General features: G+C 45.3%; 1 protein-coding gene across 1 annotated transcript; it reads right to left on the reverse strand.

Annotated features, from left to right (window-relative positions):
* Positions 1 to 2,895: 2,895 nt before the first annotated feature.
* LOC124251208 (carcinoembryonic antigen-related cell adhesion molecule 6-like) lies at positions 2,896 to 20,279 on the reverse strand. Its single transcript, XM_046683788.1, has 10 exons — positions 20,110 to 20,279; positions 18,867 to 19,226; positions 15,224 to 15,502; positions 14,560 to 14,814; positions 13,402 to 13,680; positions 12,737 to 12,991; positions 11,180 to 11,458; positions 6,381 to 6,507; positions 4,847 to 4,878; positions 2,896 to 3,032 (listed from the first exon to the last, which is right to left on the reverse strand). Exons 1-8 carry the CDS (start codon positions 20,171 to 20,173, stop codon positions 6,392 to 6,394), a joined length of 1,887 nt encoding a protein of 628 aa, XP_046539744.1. The 5' UTR covers positions 20,174 to 20,279; the 3' UTR covers positions 2,896 to 3,032; positions 4,847 to 4,878; positions 6,381 to 6,391.
* Between the last annotated feature and the right edge of the window lie 1,736 nt (positions 20,280 to 22,015).

Consider the following 22,015-nt stretch of genomic DNA (forward strand, 5'->3'; position numbering starts at 1 on the left):
TATGCAAGGAAGATTTCAATAGAGAGTCCAGAGACAAGAAGTCAAGCTGTACTTCCAGCAGCAGAGTTGTTGAGGGCCTGAGTTATTTAGGTTAATGGGAATGGAGAGAATGATGCAACTGAGAGATGTTAAAAAAGGATCAACAGGCTTTGATGATGTATTGAATCTGGGAAACAAAATAGCATGGGCTGAAGGTATTTGGACGTGATTTTCATGAGTTCTGGGAAGTAGCAGTGTCTAGAGATAGAGATGTAGGAGGCACCTGCAGAGAGGTCCTTGAACTGTGCAAAGAGGGTGGTGGAGGGAGACAAGCAGAGTCTGAGAACTAAATCTGGTGTGGGGGTGCAGTGCGTCGGTGGGGATGGGAGGAGGAGAGCGTCCAAGAAGTAAAAAGTTATCTGTGGCCTTAGATGTTAAAGTGAACAATGTGAGGACAGTGAAAATACCTTTGAATTTGGTGAAGAGATGGATACTGATTTTATGCTGCTTCCAGCGGTCTTGGGTCTGGAGGCGCTAATGCAGAGGCCCCAGAGTAATGAGATGATAAGTAAGTGGAAAGAAAACATGTTTCAATTGCTTAGAAGTGATGGAAATGAGATAATTGGTTAATACTTAGTGGAATTAATAAATGACAGTTATTCAGAGCAGAAGAGATCTGACCCTCTGAGGGGGTAGAACAAAGGAACGGGGATGAGGAAGATAGAAGGTGCTGGAGAGATTTTTATATGACTGAACCTGTGGAGGCTCTTGTGAGGGAAAGCTGTATTGCTGCATCTGATACACTGGAGCCCCCTGTGTGGGAATGTTCTTTGTCCCTAAGAAAGAGGCTGGGAGATCTTTTACTCATGAAATCATCTTCTTTCTGGGACCAAGAAAAGCATTTTCCTCCAGGAAGTTTGGACCTGTGGCCTGTTGGTTCTATATAGACATACTTCATTAGGAGGTGTGCAAATGAATGTAGCTAATTCTCTGATCACTAGATCAAATATCTGTAGACTTAGAAAGAGACTTACTCTGATGCCCAGTTAAGCAAGTTCTCTTTCTTCTGCCTGTAAAGAAGACATTGTCTAAAGTGATATCAACAATGAAGCAGCATGTTGATGTCTGATATATACTTTTTATTATAGATATAGAGCACATTTTACAAATAATTCAGAAGTAGCTGTAGCCAGGCAAAATAAAATAACAGAATAGTGTGGATGAGGAGAAGTCCATACAGTGTGTGTCAGGGTTAGAAAACCCTGAAAGAGGTACCTGAGTACAGAGAACTCCCAACTAACCTTCTTTGAGGAGTCTCTTAGACACAGCATGAGATCAAGTAATCAGTATCAAATAAAACCTTTCTCTCAACAGCCCCAAAGAGATTCCATCTGTGTAGAAGGAGGCTGGGTGGGAAGTGCATTTGCCTCTCTTTCTCCTTCCCTTCCTTTTGTCCTAAGACACATTGGGACTCATACACCCCATGGGAGAAAACAAATTTCAGAGGCTGTTCGAGAAGCTGAGGGTCCAGTGGTAATATTCCCTTGTGTCCTAAAGGGCATCAGCACCAGTGAAGCTTTCTAGGTTGCAAACAATGCCAATGGCATGAGTGGTGCTGTTCCCTTCAAGGTTCTCCCACTTCTAGAGGACCAAATGCACCTTAGCAGGGGCCAAGGTTTCCTGAGACAGCAAGTGGGGCAGACAGACAGAACATGAACAGGCAGATACATTGGGTACAATGGTGACTGGTGATTGGCCTGAGATGCCTGGAAACTGAGTTAGATACATTTCTAGCCACGAATGAGGAAAACGGCTTCTTTTTCTTTTCTGTTTGGAGCCTCTGAGACAAAAGCCTTGAGGAGCTCCTGGCCAAGTGATCTTGATAAGTTTTGGTGACTTCTTTTATCTAAAGCAATCAGATTGACTTACACAGCTAAGCTAAGTAAAAATAACCCCTCTCACATAAATAAGCAGTTACAAAAAATAAAATGGCAGAATATCTCAGAGAAAAAGGAAAAAACCCAATATCCAACATTGAGCATTCTTTAACAATCATTTAAATAATCTCTGAAGGGTAGCTCTCTATTCCTTTCCCAAATTCCCAGCAGGTTGTCTCTGTGAACAGCTGACTCCTCCCTAAATCCATAACCCTCCTTCTGTGGGCATTGACTTGAATAAAGACCATGAAGTGATTAAAACCTGCATTTTTTTTTTTTCGTATTTTCCATTAGGACTCACCTATGGACCTTGGAAAACAGTTTTCCTAGTTGCTTCTAGTGGGTTCTCTGAAGACAGGCTTGCCAAGGAGCTTAGGTGGTATTCTAGCTAAGCAGCAAGGTGTTTAGGCCTCATCCGATAGGTGGACAACCCCGACAGTGGACAAATGTGTAGAATTTCCCAGTCCAGAATTGGTTACATATTTCTTTTCCTGTGTCTGATGTATTCACCCTGGGCTTGGAGAGATGGGAGAAGCTTTTACTTTTACTTTTTGTTTATTCTTTTCTGGCACATGCATTTCAGTGGATAAGGACATAATTCTCAAGGTTATTGGCAAATTCAAGACTCCTATATGGCCAGACTGCAGTGGGAAGAAATGAGTGTGCTCTGAATAGGTAAATTTAAAACAAGTCTAGGTCAGGAGAGGGGGAGGAGTGGGAGGTTCTGGCAACTCTCTTCGAAAGTCTTCTTTGCCAAACTTCAAAGACTAGGAAGGTTGGGTTTCCTACAGACTCCCGGATGCACCTTTTCATTTATTGACACTGAAGGGAGGGGCTGTGACCAGGCAGCCCGGAGGCTCCTCATTTGGAAGTTAAACGGAGTGGGGAGGAATGGGTGGGCTTCTTCCCCTTTTCCCTGAGGGTAAAGGGATCCTTCCAGTGATGAGAATGAGAAGCTTGGAGTAAGTCAGCAGTGCAGCGAACAGGGCAGGTTGCAGTACTTCTGTTTCATGTCTGAATAAACTGTTTCCATGGCTGATGGGGTGGGGAGGCTGAAGTTGGTTTCCTTGATTCCTGGACATTGAAGTTCAGGGAAGAAAATGCAACTGCATCCATCTGAAAGGCATGAACAGTGGTCAGTTAAATCAGTGTCATAGGTCAGGCCCTCACCTGGTCTAGTGTGATTCAGCACCACGTGCTATCACCACTTTGAAACTTTTAACTTTGGAGAAGGGCTTTTATCACTCATTATCTCTGCTTGCTAACATCCTGTGAATGATCATTGAAAGAGACAGATTATGATGTTGGTACAATGGAATATGATGACATAACAATGAGAGTGAACACACTACAAATGCATACAATGTTATGGATGAATCTCACAAAACAACTTTGAATGAAAGAAGCCAGACACATATAAGGATATGCTGTGTCTTTCATTTATGTAAAAGCATAAACAGGCAAAACTAATCTAGTACATTGGAAGGCAGGATAGTGGTTTTCTCTATGGAGGGAAGTAACTGGAGGGGTTTTTGTCGGGGGACGACATGTTTTGTGTCTTGATTTGGGTGCTGCTTACATGGGTATGTTCAACTTGTGAAAATTCATACACTGTTAAAATATACTTATGATTTAAGCACTTTTCATTATATATGCATATGCTATTGAAAGGTTAAGATGAGAAAAATTTAGTAAAATTATTATAAGGAAATAAGACCACAGACCCACTGGAATGGAAATTATCCTTTGACAGTACAGGCAGAGTCAGCCTGAAGGTAGAGGAGGGAGAATGATTGAGGCCTTCCTTGTGTTGGGCACTGTGCTGGGTGCTACACATTTGTATCTCATTGAATTCCTTCAGCTTCTCTTTGAAGTAGAGAGCATATCCATTTTACAGATGACACAGCTGAGGATCAGAAAAGTTAAGCTACTTGTCCAAGGTCACAGAGCTATGAAGAGTCTGAGCCAGGATTCAAACACAGGGTGGGGATAGTTAGCTATCAGGGAAATGCAAAGCAAAACTACAATGAGGTATCACTTCACTCCGGTCAGAATGGCTATAATTAACAAGACAGGAAACAACAAATTTTGGAGAGGATGTGGAGAGAAGAGAACCCTTGTACACTGCTGGTGGGAATGCAAACTGGTGCAGCCACTATGGAAAGCAGTATGGAGTATCCTCAGAAAATTAAGGATAGATCTACCCTATGATCCAGCTATCCCACTGCTGGGTATTTATCCAAAGAACTTGAAAACAAAAAAGGCATAAAGATACTTGCACCGCTATGTTCATTGCAGCATTATACACAATAGCCAAGACTTGGAAGCAAACTAGGTGCCCATCAAGGGACGAATGGATAAAGAAGATGGACTACTACTCAGCCATAAGAAATGATGAAATCCGGCCATTTGTGACAACATGAATGGACCTTGAGGGTATTATGATGAGTGAAATAAGTCAGAGGGAGAAAGTCAAATACCATATGATCTCACTCATAAGTAGAGAATAAAAACAACAACAAACAAACACGTAGCATTGGAGATTGGATTGTTGGTTACCACAGGGGAAGGGGGGAGGAGGGAGGGCAAAAGGGGTGATTAAGCTCACATGTGAGGGGATGGACTATAATTAGTTGTCGGGTGGTGAATGTGATGTAATCTACAGAGAATTCAAAATATACTACGATGTACATCCGGAAAAAAAATTCTAAACATGTAAAAAAAAAAAAAAAAGCTGTGTCATGAGACGGGGGGAAAGAAAAACAGTCCACATGCTTTCAATGAGAGTCATTACCAACCCTTCTTTGTTTGCTGCTGCATTGAAGAACTTTGACCCAAACCTTGTCTCACATTGGTGTCTTCAAGAATAACCCATTCTATACCGAGATATTTCCATGAGAAACTGAGCCAGTGAAACTGGCTGTGCTTACCTTGTTAGGGGAGTTGTCAGAGTGGCCCTGACCTGGGGAAGCAAAAGAAGAGTTACCCATGGAAATGCAAAGCTGGCTTATGGCCTTAGAATGAGGGTGTTCCTAAGCTGTTGTGATTTCTAGCTGAAGGAGGAGACATGTGCCAGGTGGTGGGAGGGTGGATTTGGGGGTAGCCCATGATCACTTAAGGAATTGGCTTCCCTCAGAGTGTGTGGCCTAGAAGCAGGGCATTAGTACCAGAGGAGGGGCAGGAGTAGCGAGAGAGGAGGCCTCAATCCACTTCTGAAGACTTTTTCCCTGTCATAAGACCTTGATTTTTTTCCCTGATACGTTTCTCAGCCACAGGCTTCAGTGGCAAGGAGGGGCATTGAGGCCCACAGCATCCAGAGCATCACAAGAAAGGGCGAGTCCCATAAAGGAGAACATCTACATCTATAAAGAGGCAGGAGGATGAAGGAGATAGATGAGGAAATGGCTCCTGGAAACAAGTCCCTCTTACTCAGGCCTGCCTGGCCTAGGTAGAGTGAGCATCTCTCCAGGGGCTGTGTCTCAGGGGAACCTTTTGTGGTTAGGAAGGGTGTGAGGACCTATGCCAACTTAAGGTTGGAAGGTGGAGATCCCATGTAAAAATTCCCATGGTAGGGAGTAGTTTGGGAATCTAGGATTCCCTGCTAGGGTGGGGCAGGTGGTAGAACATAGCAGCTCTCACTAGGCAAGTGGTTTTACATATTGTGGTTGGAGGCTGAAAGTTTGTGCTCTGTGAGATCGTGCTGGTCACTTGCCCTAAATAAATATCAGACACTGTGACTGCTACTCTCGAGCATTGGCTCTTTGTTCCCTGAATGAGGAAGGACACTGTAGGCAGTCCTTACAATGTAATGTAAGGAGTCCTCAGGACTCCTCAGTGTTCATTTATATCGCAGTAGGCATTGCCTTTCCTCTCAAGTCCTCCTTCATCAGTCTACCCACGATTCCTTCCAGTATTTACTCCTTTCCTGTTTGTTGGATGTGCACATTTAAGTCCACTCTTTGTCAACTACCTCAGAGCCTACTTCTACCCCGACACCTTTCCTCAGTCATAGCTAGATGGTGTTTTTTCTCACTTTATTTATTGCCCAGGAGGTCTTTGGTTGTTTCTGCTTTTCTAGAGTTCTCGTCCTGTCTTATCCCTCCTCCCTTCCTGCTGCTACGGTCCCTGGAGCACAGGACTCCCTTTCTCCTGCCCCTCCTTTAATTTCCTCCTTTGTTTTCCTTCTTGGACCTTGGCTTCCCTGACTGGGAGCAGAGGAACATAAGTGGATCTGCCCCTCCAAACCAGATGGAGAGGGGAATACTCATGCCCAACCAACAGTGAGGTATAGGAAGCATGAAAACCAGGGAAGAAGATTCCCACAGGAATTAGTGCCAAAGAGCAGAGGTTTAGGAAGGAGGAGGAGCAGATTCAGTCCCAAAGACAGAGTTGAAGTCTCCTTCCCTCTCCCAAGCATGGCGGTTCACCCTGAAGAAAGCAAAATACTAAGAACAGCCAACATACCCTCAAATCTTTCAGATATAAAGAAAGTGAAGCGGAGCTGCCAGAGTTACCCCAGCCAGGACTCCAACCATGATGCTGTCAATGACCCCAGCCGAGAGGCCAGCAGAATTTCCTGGTGTTGGAGCATCTGTCATGGAAAGAAAAGAGAAGAATAAGTGAAGGTGACATTATATTACAGTGGAGTTACCCTGGGAAACAATTCTACACATGGGTTAGTCTCTACTTGTTCCTTCAAGGGATAAATTTTCTGTGGGAAGGTTGCTGTGAGGTGATTAGCCAACTATTTCGTTGAGGATCTTTTCTGTCACTGTATTTCTAAGTTGGTGGTCAGACTTGCCTCAATTCCATCCTGGTCTTTCTGCACTCAGATATTTTTGAAAACTCTGGAAATGTGAGAAAGGCTGATGGCTCTTTTTGTGTGTTATAACTTTCCACCTTTTCATGGTTGCATCTTTTTCTGTGTACCAGCTGTGGCAGCCATGAATATGTGCCTCTCAGGTCTCTTGTAGTGGCGACTTAATTGACAGACGGCCTGGGCTAGTGCACTCTGAATTCACCATCTCCATTCACCATCACCATTCAATGCACAAGACCATGCTTCCCACAGTTTGCCAGCAGGAATATGAAAGAAATCCCAATTCTGTGAGAAACAACTTTTCTTTGATGGGTGACTAGTTCAAGGACTCCTTCTAAGCCTTGTAGACACCCTCTTAGAACTGCACTGCTAGCTAAAGCTTCCTTCCATCTCTTTCTCCTTCACAGGGATCAGATCTGTGTCATGATCTGAGGAATCTCCCAGGCTCCTTCCACTCCTGCCCCACTTTTCTTCACAATCATTTTCTCCAATAAATATCTTGTATGTCTAATATCATCTTGGATGCATCTCAAAATGAAAACTAACATACCAGACATGAAACTGCACTCAACTCCTTTTTCTATCTCCTATATTTAGTAGTCATGAACTATGTCCCAGGGGGATTTTTGTGTTATACCTTCCCCACCCCTCAATATATATTTCCTTTTGCATGTATTTCTTCTTTTCTATTTCTGTTGCCCTCACAACTCAACTCAAGACTGATGATTAACGCTAATGTTAGCAATTATTATGAGGTACTTACTATGTACCAGGCAATATGCTATATAATTTATATGTATATATAACATATACATATAACTGTCATTTAACTCATATAATAACTCATCATTTAACTCATATAATAACCCTGTCAGATAGACATTATTTCCATTTTACAGATGAAAAAACTGAGTCTTACAGTGGTAGAAAAACTTATCCAAAGTCATATCTAGTAAAAGGTGGATCTAGAGTCAGGTAGTCCTTGACCTTAGGGCTTCCTAATTTCATAGAGGCAAATGGTAATTGTAGTAATAATAGCAGCTAACACTTATGGAACATTTCCTCTGTGTGTGGTACTTTGCTAGAGATTATTACATTAAATCTTTAAAATAATACCATGAAGCAGATACAGTCATCCCTCAGTATCCATGGTGGATTGATTCCATGACCTTCTGCCAATGCCAGAATCTGCAAATGTTCATGTCCCTTACATAAAATGGCATAGTATTTGCATATAATATTCACACATCTTTAAATCATCTCTAGATCACTTATGATAGCTAATACAATGTAAATTCTATATAAATAGTTGTTATACTGTATTGTTTAGGGAATGATGACAAGAAATAAAAGTCTGCACTTGTTCAGTATAGACACAACCATAGTAGGCCTTTGGATCCGCAGTCAGTTAAATCATAGATGTGGAACCTGCAGATACGGAAGGTGGACTGTACTCTTATTGCAATTTTCAGTAGAGCACTGAGGCTTAGAAAAGTTAATAATCTTGTGCAAGAAATTTATAATTGTAAATGCTTACGTTAAAAAAGAAGAAAGATCTCAAATCAACAAGCTAACTTTACAACTCAAGGAACTAGAAAAGAAGAACAAGCTAAACCCAAGCTAGAAAAAAGAAGGAAATGATAAAGATTAGAGTGGAGATAAATGAAGTAGAAAATGGAAAAGCAATAGAGAAAATCAAATAAACTAAAAGCTGTTTTTTAAAAAAAGATCAACAGAATTGACAAACCTGTAACTAGATTTACTAAGAAAAAAAAGAGAGAAGATTCAGAGTTCTAAAATCAGGAATGAAAGTGGGGCTATTACTACCAATGCTACAGAAAAATAAGAATTTTAAGAGTACTATGAATAATTGTATGCCAACACATTGGATAACCTAGAGAAATGGACAAATTCCTAGAAACATAAAACCTACAAAGATGGAATCCTAAAGAAATAGAAATATGAATAGACATATAATTAGTAAGGAGATTGAATCAGTGAAAGCATTTGACAAAATCAACATTCTTTCATGATAAAAACACTCACGCTAGGAATAGAAGGAAACTAAGTCAACATAATAATATAAGCCGTATATAAAAAGCCCACAGCTAACATCATATTCAATGGTGAAAGACTTAAGTTTTTGCTCTAAGATCAGGAACAAGTCATGGATGCCTGCTTTTTCCACTTCTATTCAAAATAATGTTGGAAGTCTTAGCCAAAAATTAGGCAAGAATGAGATAAAAGACATCCAAATTGGAAAGGAAATAAAATTATCTCTGTTTGCAGATGATATGAGTTTATATGTACAAAACTCTAAAGATCCCACAAAAAACTTTTGGAACTAACAAACAAATTCAGCCAAGCTGCAGGATACTACATCAATATGTAAACATCAATATGTAAATGCATGTGAACGATGAACAATTTGAAAAGGAAATTAAGAGAATTTTATTTGCAATAGCATCAAAAAGAATAAATACCTAGGAATTAACTTACCACTGAAAAACTACAAAAACACTGCTGAAAGCAATTAAGGAAGACATAAATAAATGGAAAAGCATTCCGTCTTCATGGACTGGAAGACACTATTGTTAAGATGACAATACTACCCAAAGTGATCTACACATTTAATGCACTTCCTATAGAAATCACAATGACCTTTATTTTTTGTGGGAATAGAAAAATCCATCCTAAAATTCACATGGAATTTCTAGAGCCCCCAAATAGCCAAAACAATGTGGAAAAAAAAGAACAAGTTGAAGGACTCACACTTCCTGATGTCAAAGTTACTACAAAGCTATAGTAATCAAAACAGTGTGTTACTAGCATAAAGATGGATATAAAGACCAATGGAATAAAAAACCCAGAAAGAAACCCTTGCAAATGTGGTCATTTGATTTTTGACAAGAGTATGAATACCATTTAAAGGGGAAAAGACAGTCTTTAAAGCAAATGGTATTAGGAAAACTGTATATCCATGCAAAAGAATGAAGTTGAACCCTTATCTAACACCATATAAGAAAATTAACTTACAGTGGATCAAAGACCTAAATGAAAGAGCTGAAACAGTAAAACTCTTAGAAGAAAACATAGGGTGAATGCTTCATGACATTCAATTTGGCAATGATTTCTTGGATAAGAAACCAAAAGCATAGGCAGCAAAGAAAAAATAGATAAATTGGACTTCATCAAAATTAAAAACTTCTGTGCATCAAAGAACATTTTCAACAGAGTGAAAAGACTACCCTTAGAATGGGAGAAATAATTGGCAAATTGTATATCTGACAAGGGATTAATATCCGAAATATATAAAGAATAATCATAACTCAACAAAACAACAAAAAAAATTTAAAAATGGGTAGAGGAAGTGAATATAAAATTCTCCAAAGAAGATATGTAAGTGATCAATAAGCACATGAAAAGATGCTCCACATCATTAATCATTAGGGAGACACAAGTCAAAACCAGAATGAGATACCACCTCACACTCTGTAAGATCGGTATTATTAAAAATCCCAAAAACAAAGCAACAAGTTTTGGCAAGGAGGTGGAAAAACGAACTTCTGTGCATTGCTGATAGGAATGTAAAATGGTGAAGCCACTGTGGAAAATGATATGGTCATTCATCAAAAAATTGAACACAGGATTGCCATTTGATCCAACAATTCCACTTCTGGGAATATACACCAAAGAACTGAAAGCAGAGATTTGAGCAGATATGTATATACCCAAGTTTATAGCAGCATTATTCACAAACAACCAGAAGGTAGAAACAACCCAGAAGTTCAGAGATAGATGAATGATAAACAAAATCTGACATATACATAGAAAAGAATATTATTTAGCCTTAAAAAGGAACTCTGATATATGATACAACATGAGTGGAACCTTGAAGACATTTGTGTGAAGTGAAATAAGCCAGACAAAAAAGGGAAAATATTGTCTGATTCTACTTATACGAGGTACCTAGAAGAGTCAAATTCATAGAGACGGAAAGTAGAATGGTGGTTACCGGGAGTTAAAGGTACGGAATGAGGAGTTATTGTTTGTTGGGTGCAGAGTTTTAGTACGGTGAGATTAAAATCTTTGGAAATGGATAGTGGTGATGGTTGCACAACAACATGATTGTACAAATACCACTGAAGTGTACACTTAAAAATTATTAAAACGTTAAATTTTATGTTTATTTTACCACTTTAAAAAGTGGTAACAGGAAAAAAAAAGGAATCTAGTGCAAGGTCACACAGTAAATGGCAGACCCAGGATAAGAAACAGTGCATTTGATTTAGAGACTGAGATCTCACCCACTTTGCCATTCTGTTTACTGTAGTGGTCTCTTGGTTGATACTGTGCCCCCTGTGACTTCTATCCATTTTGGACAATGTTGATAGAGTCATCCATCCTCCCAGGAAGATGTAGGATGGGGAAAGTGGTCACTTACATTTCACATACAGCCTGAGGATGTCGCTTTTTCTGGAACTGACTAGATTGGAGACCTCACACTGATAATCCCCAGCATCATCCCTCTTGACTGGGTCTATGGTGAGGGTGCTGTTGTCCTGGGACAGCTCCATCCTCTCTGTGAGCCCTAGAATCTGGTTATTGAAGAACCACTGGATGGAGATCCCAGTGTCACTAGTGAGGCAGGTCAGGACCACGATGTCCTTCTGTTCTGTGACTGTGGTGTTGCTGGCTCGGATGGAGGGCTGTGCCACTGGCTCTGTGGAGAAACGGGAGGTGACTGATTGACAGTGGGCCTGGAGCCTGGGACCTCACTCCTTTCTCAGAGATCTGAGCCGGTTCTCAGATCCCACAGTGAGCTCTGTAAAGGTGACTCATGGGATGGATGGCCCAGACCCCTGCAGAAGGACAATGGTCCTTTTTCTGGTGATGATCTGTAAGGAGAGAGCTGCTCCTCCTCCTTTGTTCCCCAGGTCACACCAGGATGACCTCTGACTGGTTCTCCTGGACATCTCCATAGCATGAGCACCAGGAAACTCTCTCAGCCCCTGTGTCCAGCATCCTATCATCAGCTGGAATTTATTTTCCCATTGGATTTTGTGTGACCATTTGCTAGAGCTTTCTGTGAATTTATGAATGATCAGTCCCCCTCTCTAGTGTGGTAGCTTTAAACAGAGAAGGGAAGGCGTTTCCTTTTTGTTAAATAATTTATCAGAGGATGAGAATGGCCCAGCCAGTATTCATGACCTTAGGACCTGGAGGAGTTCCAATCGAAACGGTTTCTCAACATGAATAGGACTTTTACTTCCTGGCCTGTGGACTGACTATCAAAGAGCGGGGACTCTCAAGAGAGAAGTGGTCACACTTTTAACAAAAGGCTGGTACTCTTAGCCCTCTCTATAAACTATAAACTTTTTGGCACTGCCAGTCTGTCCCATGAAGGGGACTTCATGAATGAACCTACCTATTTTTCCAAGTGTGTCCCATTATTCACTGTTCTCCTTTGGTATGCATATGTGCTGGTGTCACACAGCCTCATACAGCTGGTGACTTCAGAGACAGGACAGTTCAGAGGAGTCTGAACCAAGGTTTGCTCTTTTCCCATTTTACTGCAGCCTGGCCGGAGAAAGACTGTGGTGTCAGTGGGTGGCACAATTTGGCCACTGAGGTCAGGCCCCCCATGTACCTTCTCTACATGCCCGTGTCCCACACAGATGGCATCAGAGCAGAGTCAGTCATGTGGTGAGCCAGGAGCAGAACGACCTCCTTTCCTCTCCCTCTGTGAAGCCCCCTTCACTGTATGGGACTTTCTGGGGCTGACAGAACCCCCTCCCCATGTTTCAGGCTGGACCCACTCCTGCCCTGGGGAATCAGAGCAAGGGGGTGAAGGATCTTCAGAGATGTAGTGGGAGGGTTTAAGGACAGATTTGGGATTTGCTTCTGTCCATGGACAGAGGATAGGAAACAACTTCTTCTTCTGAACACCAGAGAGACTCCACCTCAGAGCCTGGTGCTGATGGTCCAGGGAGCCACTTACCAGAGACTGTGATGGTCTTGACTGTGGTCCTACTGAGGCTGGTGTCAGAGTTATGGACGAGGCAGGTGTAGGATCCACTATCATTCACAGTGATGTTGGGGATAAAGAGCTCCTGTGTGAATTGCTGGGGCCTCCCGTTGATAAGCCAAGAATACTGTGCGGGTGGGTTAGAGGCTGCATAGCAGGAGAGGCTGAGGTTTGCCCCTTGCTGGTAATAGGAGTCTGAGGGGGAAATGGTGGGGGCATCCGGGCCATCTGGAGCAAACAAAATAAAGCCACATGTGATGTAATCATGGGGAAGGAGAAGCTCCTGATCTGTTGAAGGGCCACAGTATCCTTCTGAGCAGGGTCACAACCTATTTTTAAAAAGTCCCAATCCTGGCCCCTCAGTGTTCACTCATCCTGAGTCTGAGACATTAACCTGTTTCTCCTATCGTGGGTTGCTGGCCCTGAGCCTCTAAAGGCAGGAGCAGGCTGTCCCTTCCTAGTCTTGGCTTAAGGCTTGGCCTGCCCAGGTTTACCTGAGACTGGAAGTCATGGCCAGCCTGGGGGTCCAGGGATGAGGGTCTGTGTACTTGGACCTGAGAAGGTTGGATGTGGCCTTGCCTCTGGCAGTGTGGATTTGGGCAGGCAGCCTGGGTCAGGTAGGGACAGAAGGTACTCACAGAGAACATTGAGGTAGAATGGGTCACTGCGATGGGCACTCACTGGGTTCTGGGTTTCACACTCATAGGGTCCAGTGTCATTCCTTGTGATGTTGAATAAAGTGAGAGTCCTGCTGTCCGAGGATAGCTTCAGCCAGGTGCTGTCCGGGAGGTTCTGATTGTTGATCGACCACCGGTAGGTGGTGTCCTGAGTCTCAGGTTCACATGTTAACACTACAGGGTCCCTGTGCTCCACGGGGTTGGAGTTGTTGCATGCGATGTTGGGTTTGGTTAACTCCGCTGCACAGATAACAGAGAGAATAACCTGTGTGGTACCTTTGATTCCTCCAAAGTCATCTTCAATCAGAGTTGGCATCTCTCACCTCTCAGCCAACCCAGGTCCTTAAAAGAATAAGGCAGGTATCTCAAGGCAAATGCATGAGGATCTGAGCACTCAGAGAGTGTCAGGCTGCCTGTTTTACATCTGGGAGAAAGCAGAGACATTCCCAAGTCAAATATGCATCAGGATTGGTCATGGGAAGACACAGGACAGGGAGTCAGAGACCACTCAGTGCTTCTTCTAGTTCTTCACTGACCAACTAACTGTCTCACTAACCTTGGGGTCCTCACCCTGAAAGTGTGGGTGCTGAGGCCCTTTCTATTGCAGAGACCTACATTGCCCAGCCTAGATGTGTTTTCCCTGAGGCCTTGCTTTCCAAGATTATCCTAGAGATGGATAATGATGGGAATTTCTACAGTTCTTAAGCCCAGAGAAGACTGAGGAGCATAGCCTGGAACTGGGTATTTGAGCAGAAATACTATATAAGGAGAGCAGGAGCAAACCCAGAGTTCAATTCAGCACTCAGCTTGCAGGGCCATGAATTGGGGCAGGCTGCCCAGGTGTTCCATGGTGACTGGCATGAGACAGTGACTCCATAAAGGGTAGAGCAGATTTAAGACTAGAAATGATCCAGGCTGGACCCACATCTGCCCTGGGAAATCAGAGAGCAAGGGGACAAAGGGTCTGCAGAGATGTAGGGGGAGGTTTCAGGCACAGATTTGGGATTTGCTTGTGCCCATGCACACAGGTTGGGAAATAACTTCCTCCAGGTTCTTTTCTGAAAACCAGACAGGCCTCTACCCCAGAGCCTGGTGCTGATGGTCCAGGGAGCCACTTACCAGAGACTGTGATGGTCTTGACTGTGGTCCTATTGAGACCGGTGACAGAGTTATGGACGAGGCAGGTGTAGGATCCACTATCATTCACAGTGATGTTGGGGATAAAGAGCTCCTGTGTGGATTGGTGGGGCCTCCCATTGATAAGCCAAGAATACCGTGCAGGTGGGTTAGAGGCCGCATGGCAGGAGAGGCTGAGGTTTGCCCCTGGATGGTAATAGGAGTCTGCAGGGGAAATGGTGGGGGCATCCGGGCCATCTGGAGCAAACAGAATAAAGCAACTTGTGATGTAATCAGAGGGAAGGGGAAGCTTCTGGTCTGTACAAGGGCCACAGTATCCTTCTGAGCAGGGTCACAGCCTTGTTTTAAAAACTCCCAACCATGACCTCTCTGTGTTCACTCATCCTGAGTCTGAGACATTAACCTGTTTCTCCCATCACAAGTTGTTGACCCTGAGACTTTTACAGCAGAAGCAGCCTGTCCCCTCCTAGTCTTGGCTCAAGGCTGGGCATGCCCAGATTTGCCGGATACAGGAAGCCATGGCCAGCCTGGTGTCCAGGGGTGAGGGTCTGTCTACTTGGACCTGTGAGGGATGGCTATGGCCTGGCCTCTGGTAGTGTGGATTTGGGCGGACAACCTGGGCTAGGTACTGACAGAAATTACTCACAGAGAATGTTGAGGTAGAATGGGTCACTGCGACGAGCACTCGCTGGGTTCCGGGTTTCACACTCATAGGGTCCAGTGTCATTCCTTGTGATGTTGAATAAAGTGAGAGTCCTGTTGTCCGAGGATAGCTTCAGCCAGGTGCTGTCCAGGAGGCTCTGATTGTTGATCAACCACCGGTAGATGGTGTTCTGAGTCTCAGGTTCACATGTTAACACTACAGGGTCCTCATGCTCCACAGGGTTGGAGTTGTTGCATGTGATGTTGGGTTTGGTTAACTCCACTGCACAGATAACAGAGAGAATATTAACCTGTGTGGTACCTTTGATTCCTCCAAAGTCATCTTCAATCAGAGTTGGCATCTCTCACCTCTCAGCCAACCCAAGTCCTTAAAAGAACAAGGCAGGTCTGTTTATCTTAAGACAAACGCATAAGGATCTGAGTGCTCAGAGAATACAAGGCCACCCACTCTATGTCTGGGAGAAAACACAGACTTTCCCAAGTCAAATATGCATCAGGATTGGTCATGGAAAGACACAGGACAGGGAGTCAGAGACCACCCTGCACTTTTCCCAGCTCTTCACTGACCAGCTGGCAGTCTAACTAAACTTGGGGTCCTCACCTGGAAATCTTAGGTGCTGAGGCCCTTTCTATTACACAGACCTACACTGCCCAGCCTAGATGTGTCTTCCCTGAGGCCTTGCTTTCCAGGGTTACCCTAGAGATGGGTAACGATGGGTCTTCCTATAGTTCTTAAACCGAGGGGGGGACTGAGCAGCATAGACTGGAAATGTGTATTTGAGCAGAAGCACTGTACTGGGAGATCAGGGGCAAGCCCAGAGGTCAGTTCAGTACGTAGGCTGCAGCGCCATGAAGTGGGGCAGGTCTGCCCAGTTGTTCCATGGTGACTGGCATGAGACAGTGACTCTATAAAGGGCAGAAAAGAGTTAAGACTAGAAATGATGCGGAAAAGAGTCGGGGGAGGGGGCAGGCGGGAGCTGGGTGAGTTTGGCAGCAAAGCCATGTCCTGTGCCCTTGGTCTTTAAAGTCTTTTCTCCTGCTGCAGAGGGCAGTGAGGACCATGTTGACCTTTCCTGAAATCTAAGTGGATGTTTTAAAATGCAGAAGGAGTGACCAGTGGAAAGGGAGGGAAATCTAGTCCTCATGGATCATTTATAAACACAATTATGAGACAAAAATCTGAGGAGAAGTTAAATTGTTTCTGTCTTGAAAATTAATATTAATGCCCCAAAGATCTAAGACCAGTTTCTGGAGGAATATCTCTCTAGAGAGCACTAAAGATCATAGACCAAATTCTGCAATCCAACCAGGATCACATTATGATCAAAGGAAGATGCTAAAGCGGGTTTGAAATCAGTGGCTCCCTGGGTAGAGAGAGACACATGAGTCTTGCTTTGAGGACAGAATTGATCAGGAGGCAAGTCTGAGGTGTCTCCATTATCCAAAGGGAGGAATGCTACCAAATTAGTCAAAACCATATGTCTTATGTTAGTAAATTTAGGAAAGTAGTCCCCATCACCAATTTATATGGACAATGAGGTAAAATGGGAAGAAGGCAAAATGCTTGCATTTGGCTTTCTTTTGAATTCAAGAAACACAAGCTTGGTAAAATTCACCCAAATTGGGCAGCATCTAAGTGAAAGGACAGTGCCTGGTGGATCTCACCATCTGAGAGCATCCCACCCTATAGCAATGGTGTCATCATGAAGGCCCATGTGTGTAAAATGGGCAGTAAACAAGTCAGACAGTGCAGGATCTGGTCAGCTCCGCCTTGGGAAAGTGTCAGGAACCACTGGAGGAATGGGATCCTCACTAGGATGAGGATGTGAATTAGGAGTCAAATGGATGAAATGAGCCTGTGAGCTTTGGGTGACTGTAGACCTGTCCTTCTGCCTATGACTCCTTGGTTGAGTCATGTAGAGAGTAGATCAAGGTGTCACACATCCCTGTCACATGGCATGCTCCACTTGTTGGCATTATGGAGGGAAAGAGCCCTGGATCGGGGCACAATGAAGGCTTATTCTCCTCATGACCTAGGGTACCGGCTCATGATAGAACATCAAGGGGCTGCTGTTCCCACTGATTTCTGTGTCCTTTACTATTGCCCAAGAGGGTGGGCCTGTCCACAGGTGTTAACAGGAGAATTTGGGGAAGGCTTAAGAGTAGAGGAAGCTGTGCAGAGCAGGTGTGGCCTCCAGTAGAATGAAGGAGGAGGAAGATGAGGGACACATAAAGAGCTCAGAGGGCCAGAAATGTCCAGGGCTCTGAGCAGTGGGGGTTACAAGTGACTTCAAAGACCCTAGGTATAAAGACCCCACTCCTGCCCCAGGGGCAGAACCAGAACAGCCCCGAAAACCCTCCCATGCCTGCGCAGCCCCACAGTCATGAAACTCTCCTCTCAAAGTGGCCCTAGCACCTGGTAGTCAGAGGGATGGAACAGGGGTCTCAGCCCCTGGAGAGACAGGGAACGAGGATATCCATAACGTCCTAGGATTCTGCATCCAGCTTTCAGACTGTGAAGAGACTATAGGTCATTCATTCATTCATTCACCATTCATTCATTCCCTCCTTCATGAAAGATCAATTGAGTTGTTGGAACCTGTGCTGGTTGCAGGTGTAGAGTGGAGAGTGAGATAGCAAAGTCCTTTTCCTTACACTCCAGTGGAAGTGACACCAACACATCAAATAAGTGATATGAAGTCCAGCGCAGGGAGGTTGGATTGTGTCTCCCTGTGCCCCAGTTTCCCTGAATAAAATCAGGTAAATGGTAAATGGTCTCAGGATTATCATATTGTCTGTGAATTAACCTTAAGACATCCCCAAATACCTGACCTAAAGCTTAGTATGGAGGAGCTGCCCAAATAAACAGTGTTCAAGAGAGAGAGCTCCCTGGGCCTGATTGCTGGTGGATAAGGAGCTGCCAGGAGCATCTCCTTTCCTCTGTTCCTCCCTGGGGATAGTGACCATACCCCCAGGGTAGTTAGCTAATGATCTGGGGACTTCGTCAATCTGTACTGTCCATGCCAAGTCTCAGGTAAAGGATCAGGATCAGCCCCTGCCCGAATGTGGCTCTTAGGGCTGAGCCCTGGCTGGTTGATTAGCTCAGGAGCCTCAGGATGTGGACAGCCAGGAAATCATTGCTCCCAGTCAGACCTGCCCAGGAGGCCAAAATTTAACCCTGGCACAGTCTCCCCAGGGTGACTGGAGTCAGGAGGCCTGGGGCCGGGATCTGGGCAGGGGCTTCCCAGGTTTGAGCTTCTCTGTGAGGATCCCAGGGGGTCCCACAGGCCTGGCCCTGACCAAGCCCTGCAGGGTCTTCTTCAGGGTAGGGTTCATGAGGAAGAGCCCAGGAGGCTATCCTGCAACTGTTCTCCCTCTGCTGAGTTACTCCTTTCAGATTGGCCCTGCTCTCTGCGGGGAATGTCTGCAGGGGGCAGGATTCTGGAAGAGTCTTCTGATCTTTTGAAGTTTGTCTCCACTGTGTGTGCCCTGCACTAAATGCTCAAACCTCAACATGAGACATGATGCAGAGGAGGATGTAGGCAGAGTGCAGGCCTGTCAATCCTGTGGGTGCGAAGTAGAATTCACCCCACCCAACACCCAGAGGTCAGAGAGGACTCACTTACGGTATACTTGCAGGTGTCCAAGTCCTACTTCAGTTTGGAAATTTGCCTTGAAGACTTGTAGAGTGTAGTATCCTGTGTCCTCCTGGGTGACATTCTGGAACAGCAGGGATCCATTGGAGTATATTGTCTCTCGACCACTGTATAGAGGCCCTGGGGTAGTTTGTAGTGTGTTTATTACATAGGACACAATTTCTTGACTGGGATCTACTCTGGCCCCTTTGTACCAGCCATAGGCTGCAAGATTCCCAGGCAGATTGTGGACAAGCAAAAGAACATCCTTCCCTTGGACAGCATTGGTCGGCACCGATTCAATAGTGAGTTGAGCGGCAGTGGGCTGGTTCCAGAAAGTTGTGAGAGAGACTAGGAAGGAATAGAGAGAGAGAGAGATCAATGAATATTTGGACCTACATATTGGGATGGAAAAATGAGGCACTGAGTCCTGAGCAGGTCTCTTCATCTCTTAGACTTGGACTGTGTGGGAGTGTGTGTGTGTGTGTGTCTACCGGTCAAAGTCAGCACCTTCGCCACCATTACTCCAGCCCCTCTGAATTTATTTCCTCTGTTCCCAATGCTCTTCCCCAGGTGTCTGCCTGGCTCACTCCCTCACTGCCCTCAGGACCCTGCTCACTGTCAAGGGCAAACTTGGGAGATGCCTTCCCTGACCTCCTGCTCTGAAGACCCTCTGTCTTCACTTTCTGACCTTTCCCTTGTCTGTTCCCTGCCTGACAATGTCAATCCCTGAGATCACATTCTAGATCTCTTTGCTCATTTGTCTTCCTCCCCATAGAAGGTGAGCTCCGTCAAGGCAGGGACTTGTCTGATCTTGTGACCCCAGTGCCTGGAATAGACTGCAAACACCTGTGGATGAATGAATATTTCCAGGGCCCTCCACATCCTGGTGTTTATTTGTCAATTTATGAGGTTTATTAGTAAGGAAAACATTAATTGCTCCTGGTTATTTTATTTTCTGAAGTGTCACTCTGATATAGTAATCTTATTTCCAATGTAACTTGAAAAAAATGCAGCAATTGAGGTTTTCCTGCCCCTCACCAATTTCAGTTCGCTAAGAATTTCCTGTTGCTGAGCCCTATTCCCCATCCTACTCTGCTCCTGTGTGTCCTCTCCCCTCAGATCCGCACAGAAGTCCTCTGTCCCCTCTCAGAGTCCTGTCCTCCCTAAGAGACCCCAGCCAGTCTTTGTTCTCCCATCTCCCACCCACCCTCAGGGAATCATCCCCTCTTACCTGCCAGCAGGAGGCCCTGCCAGGGGAAGTGCCCTCTGTGGGCAGGGGCTGACGGGTGCTCCATGCTGTCTGCTGCCTGCTCTGTCCTTTCCTCTGTGAGAAGAGCTTGGGCTCCAGAAATGCTCACAAGCACTGCTGTCCAAATACTTCAGCTCTGCTGTCCTTCCTCCTTCTGTGCTGAGCCTCCTCCAGAGGCAGGAGGGATTAGCTTGGTCACAGGCACTGTGGGCGGGGTCTCTGTCCAGAGCCCTCCCTCTCTTCCTCTTGTTCCACCTTTCCTTGTCCCCTCCTTTCCCTTTCCTTTCTGTCCACATTTTATTCCCTGGGAACAGCAGAGGCCTCATACATTCTATCTATGATCCGCCCCACACACACACACAGGCACTCCCACTGTTGTTCACACAGGCAGAAGCCTGGGGCATTGGTGTCCTGGGCAGTCCCCACAAGTCTGGGTGAGGGCACACAGTCAGTTTCCCCTGCAGACCCTTCTGTTTCACATTTGACTTTTCTCTTTAGAGTAGGCATTCTGGGGCTACGTCAGGAACTCTTGTCACAGGGATGCCATGCCTGCTCTGTGTCAGAATCACCTGTGGAACTTCATAAAGATTGTGAATGCCTTGGTGACACAACAGAAATGCTACTTTAGCAACTCCCCAGGTTTAAGGATATCCAGCCTGGCTGAGACCCCATTTTATGGGGGTGGAGCAGCCTCTGTTCTTCTCCTGTTCAGAGTCAGAAGATTCTATTGAAATGCAGATTCTCACTCACCAGCTATGGGGTGGACTCAAGAGTCTGCATCTAACAAGTTTTCAGATGATGCTGATAATGGAGCACACTTTCATTAGCAAGGCTGATGGGGACCCCTGTCCCCTGAGAGTATGACCCACCCTTCCCCCAGCATCGGCCTAGTTGTGTCCTGGTTTGGGTCTGACAGCACCACACAGAGACCCAGGAGTCTCCAAACCCATGCTGATTATTTCTGTTTGTGACACAGAAACCCAGCTGGCCACCAGGGTCTTCTCAGTGTCCTCAAATGCTCTGGGAAGGTGGGATTTACTCCCAGCCACAAGGTCACAGAGATGACTCTGGGGCTGAGAAACGGGCAAGCTGAGTGATGACTGGTGAGGGGACCAGGCTTACATCTCCAGGTGTCACCAGCCTGGCCTCTACTTTCAGGGACAGGGACCCAGTACAGGTGTCTCAGGAGCTGCAGTTCCTGAGTGTGAAGGGGGAGGTTTCCTGTGTGTCCTGAATGAGAGGACAGTGGGGGTGGGAGGTCAGGTGACTGTGGGCTCGTTGGTCTTTGGGGTAAGGTTTCAGGGAGACTACCATCCCCTCCATGTCTGTTGGCTGATCTGTGGCTCAGAGCTTGCCCATGTGACCTGGCCATCCTGGGGACTTCTGTCTTCTGTCTGGCTGACTTTCCTGTGGTCACTCCATCTTTCCCACAAATGGTGCCAGGCAGGAAGTGGGGACATGCACAGGGACCCCTGACAGAGCAGGATCTCTGAGGCCCTCAAAAGGGGCAGGTGAGACAGAGCAGACATGTAGCAGGGGCCCAGAAGGGTATGTTAGAAGGAGGTTTGAGAATCTGGCTCCTTCACCTGCTCAGCCAAAGCCAGGTTCATGTGTTAACTTCCCGTGTGTTGTCTGTATGTCCCAATGTTGCCCCCTGGAGGGCATGATGAGACCTGTGGCCAATGTCAGAGGCTGCACCAGGGATGCTGACCAGGCTTCAGAGGGTGTGAAGGGACCCTGAGCCGTGAACAGAGGTGGGCTCTGATCTCTAGGCTGAGAGGCTGGTAAGTTTGGGTCCTGTGCTTTGAGGATCCCAGGCTGCCTGACTCCATCTCAGTGCAGGGTGAGCCCAGGGAGAGGAAAGGATTCTTGATCTAGTGCCAGAAGA

Source organism: Equus quagga, chromosome 13 (assembly GCF_021613505.1).
Source record: "Equus quagga isolate Etosha38 chromosome 13, UCLA_HA_Equagga_1.0, whole genome shotgun sequence".
Taxonomy (NCBI): Eukaryota; Metazoa; Chordata; class Mammalia; order Perissodactyla; family Equidae; genus Equus; species Equus quagga.

Excerpts from the sequence above, each read along its gene's own strand:
- LOC124251208 (XM_046683788.1), bottom strand. The coding sequence starts at position 20,173 with ATGGAGCACCCGTCAGCCCCTGCCCACAGAGGGCACTTCCCCTGGCAG. Across the intron at positions 13,681-14,559 it reads CAAGACCATCACAGTCTCTG|CGGAGTTAACCAAACCCAAC; the intron begins GTAAGTGGCTCC and ends TTATCTGTGCAG. Across the intron at positions 12,992-13,401 it reads ATTCTACCTCAATGTTCTCT|ATGGCCCGGATGCCCCCACC; the intron begins GTGAGTACCTTC and ends TGTTTGCTCCAG.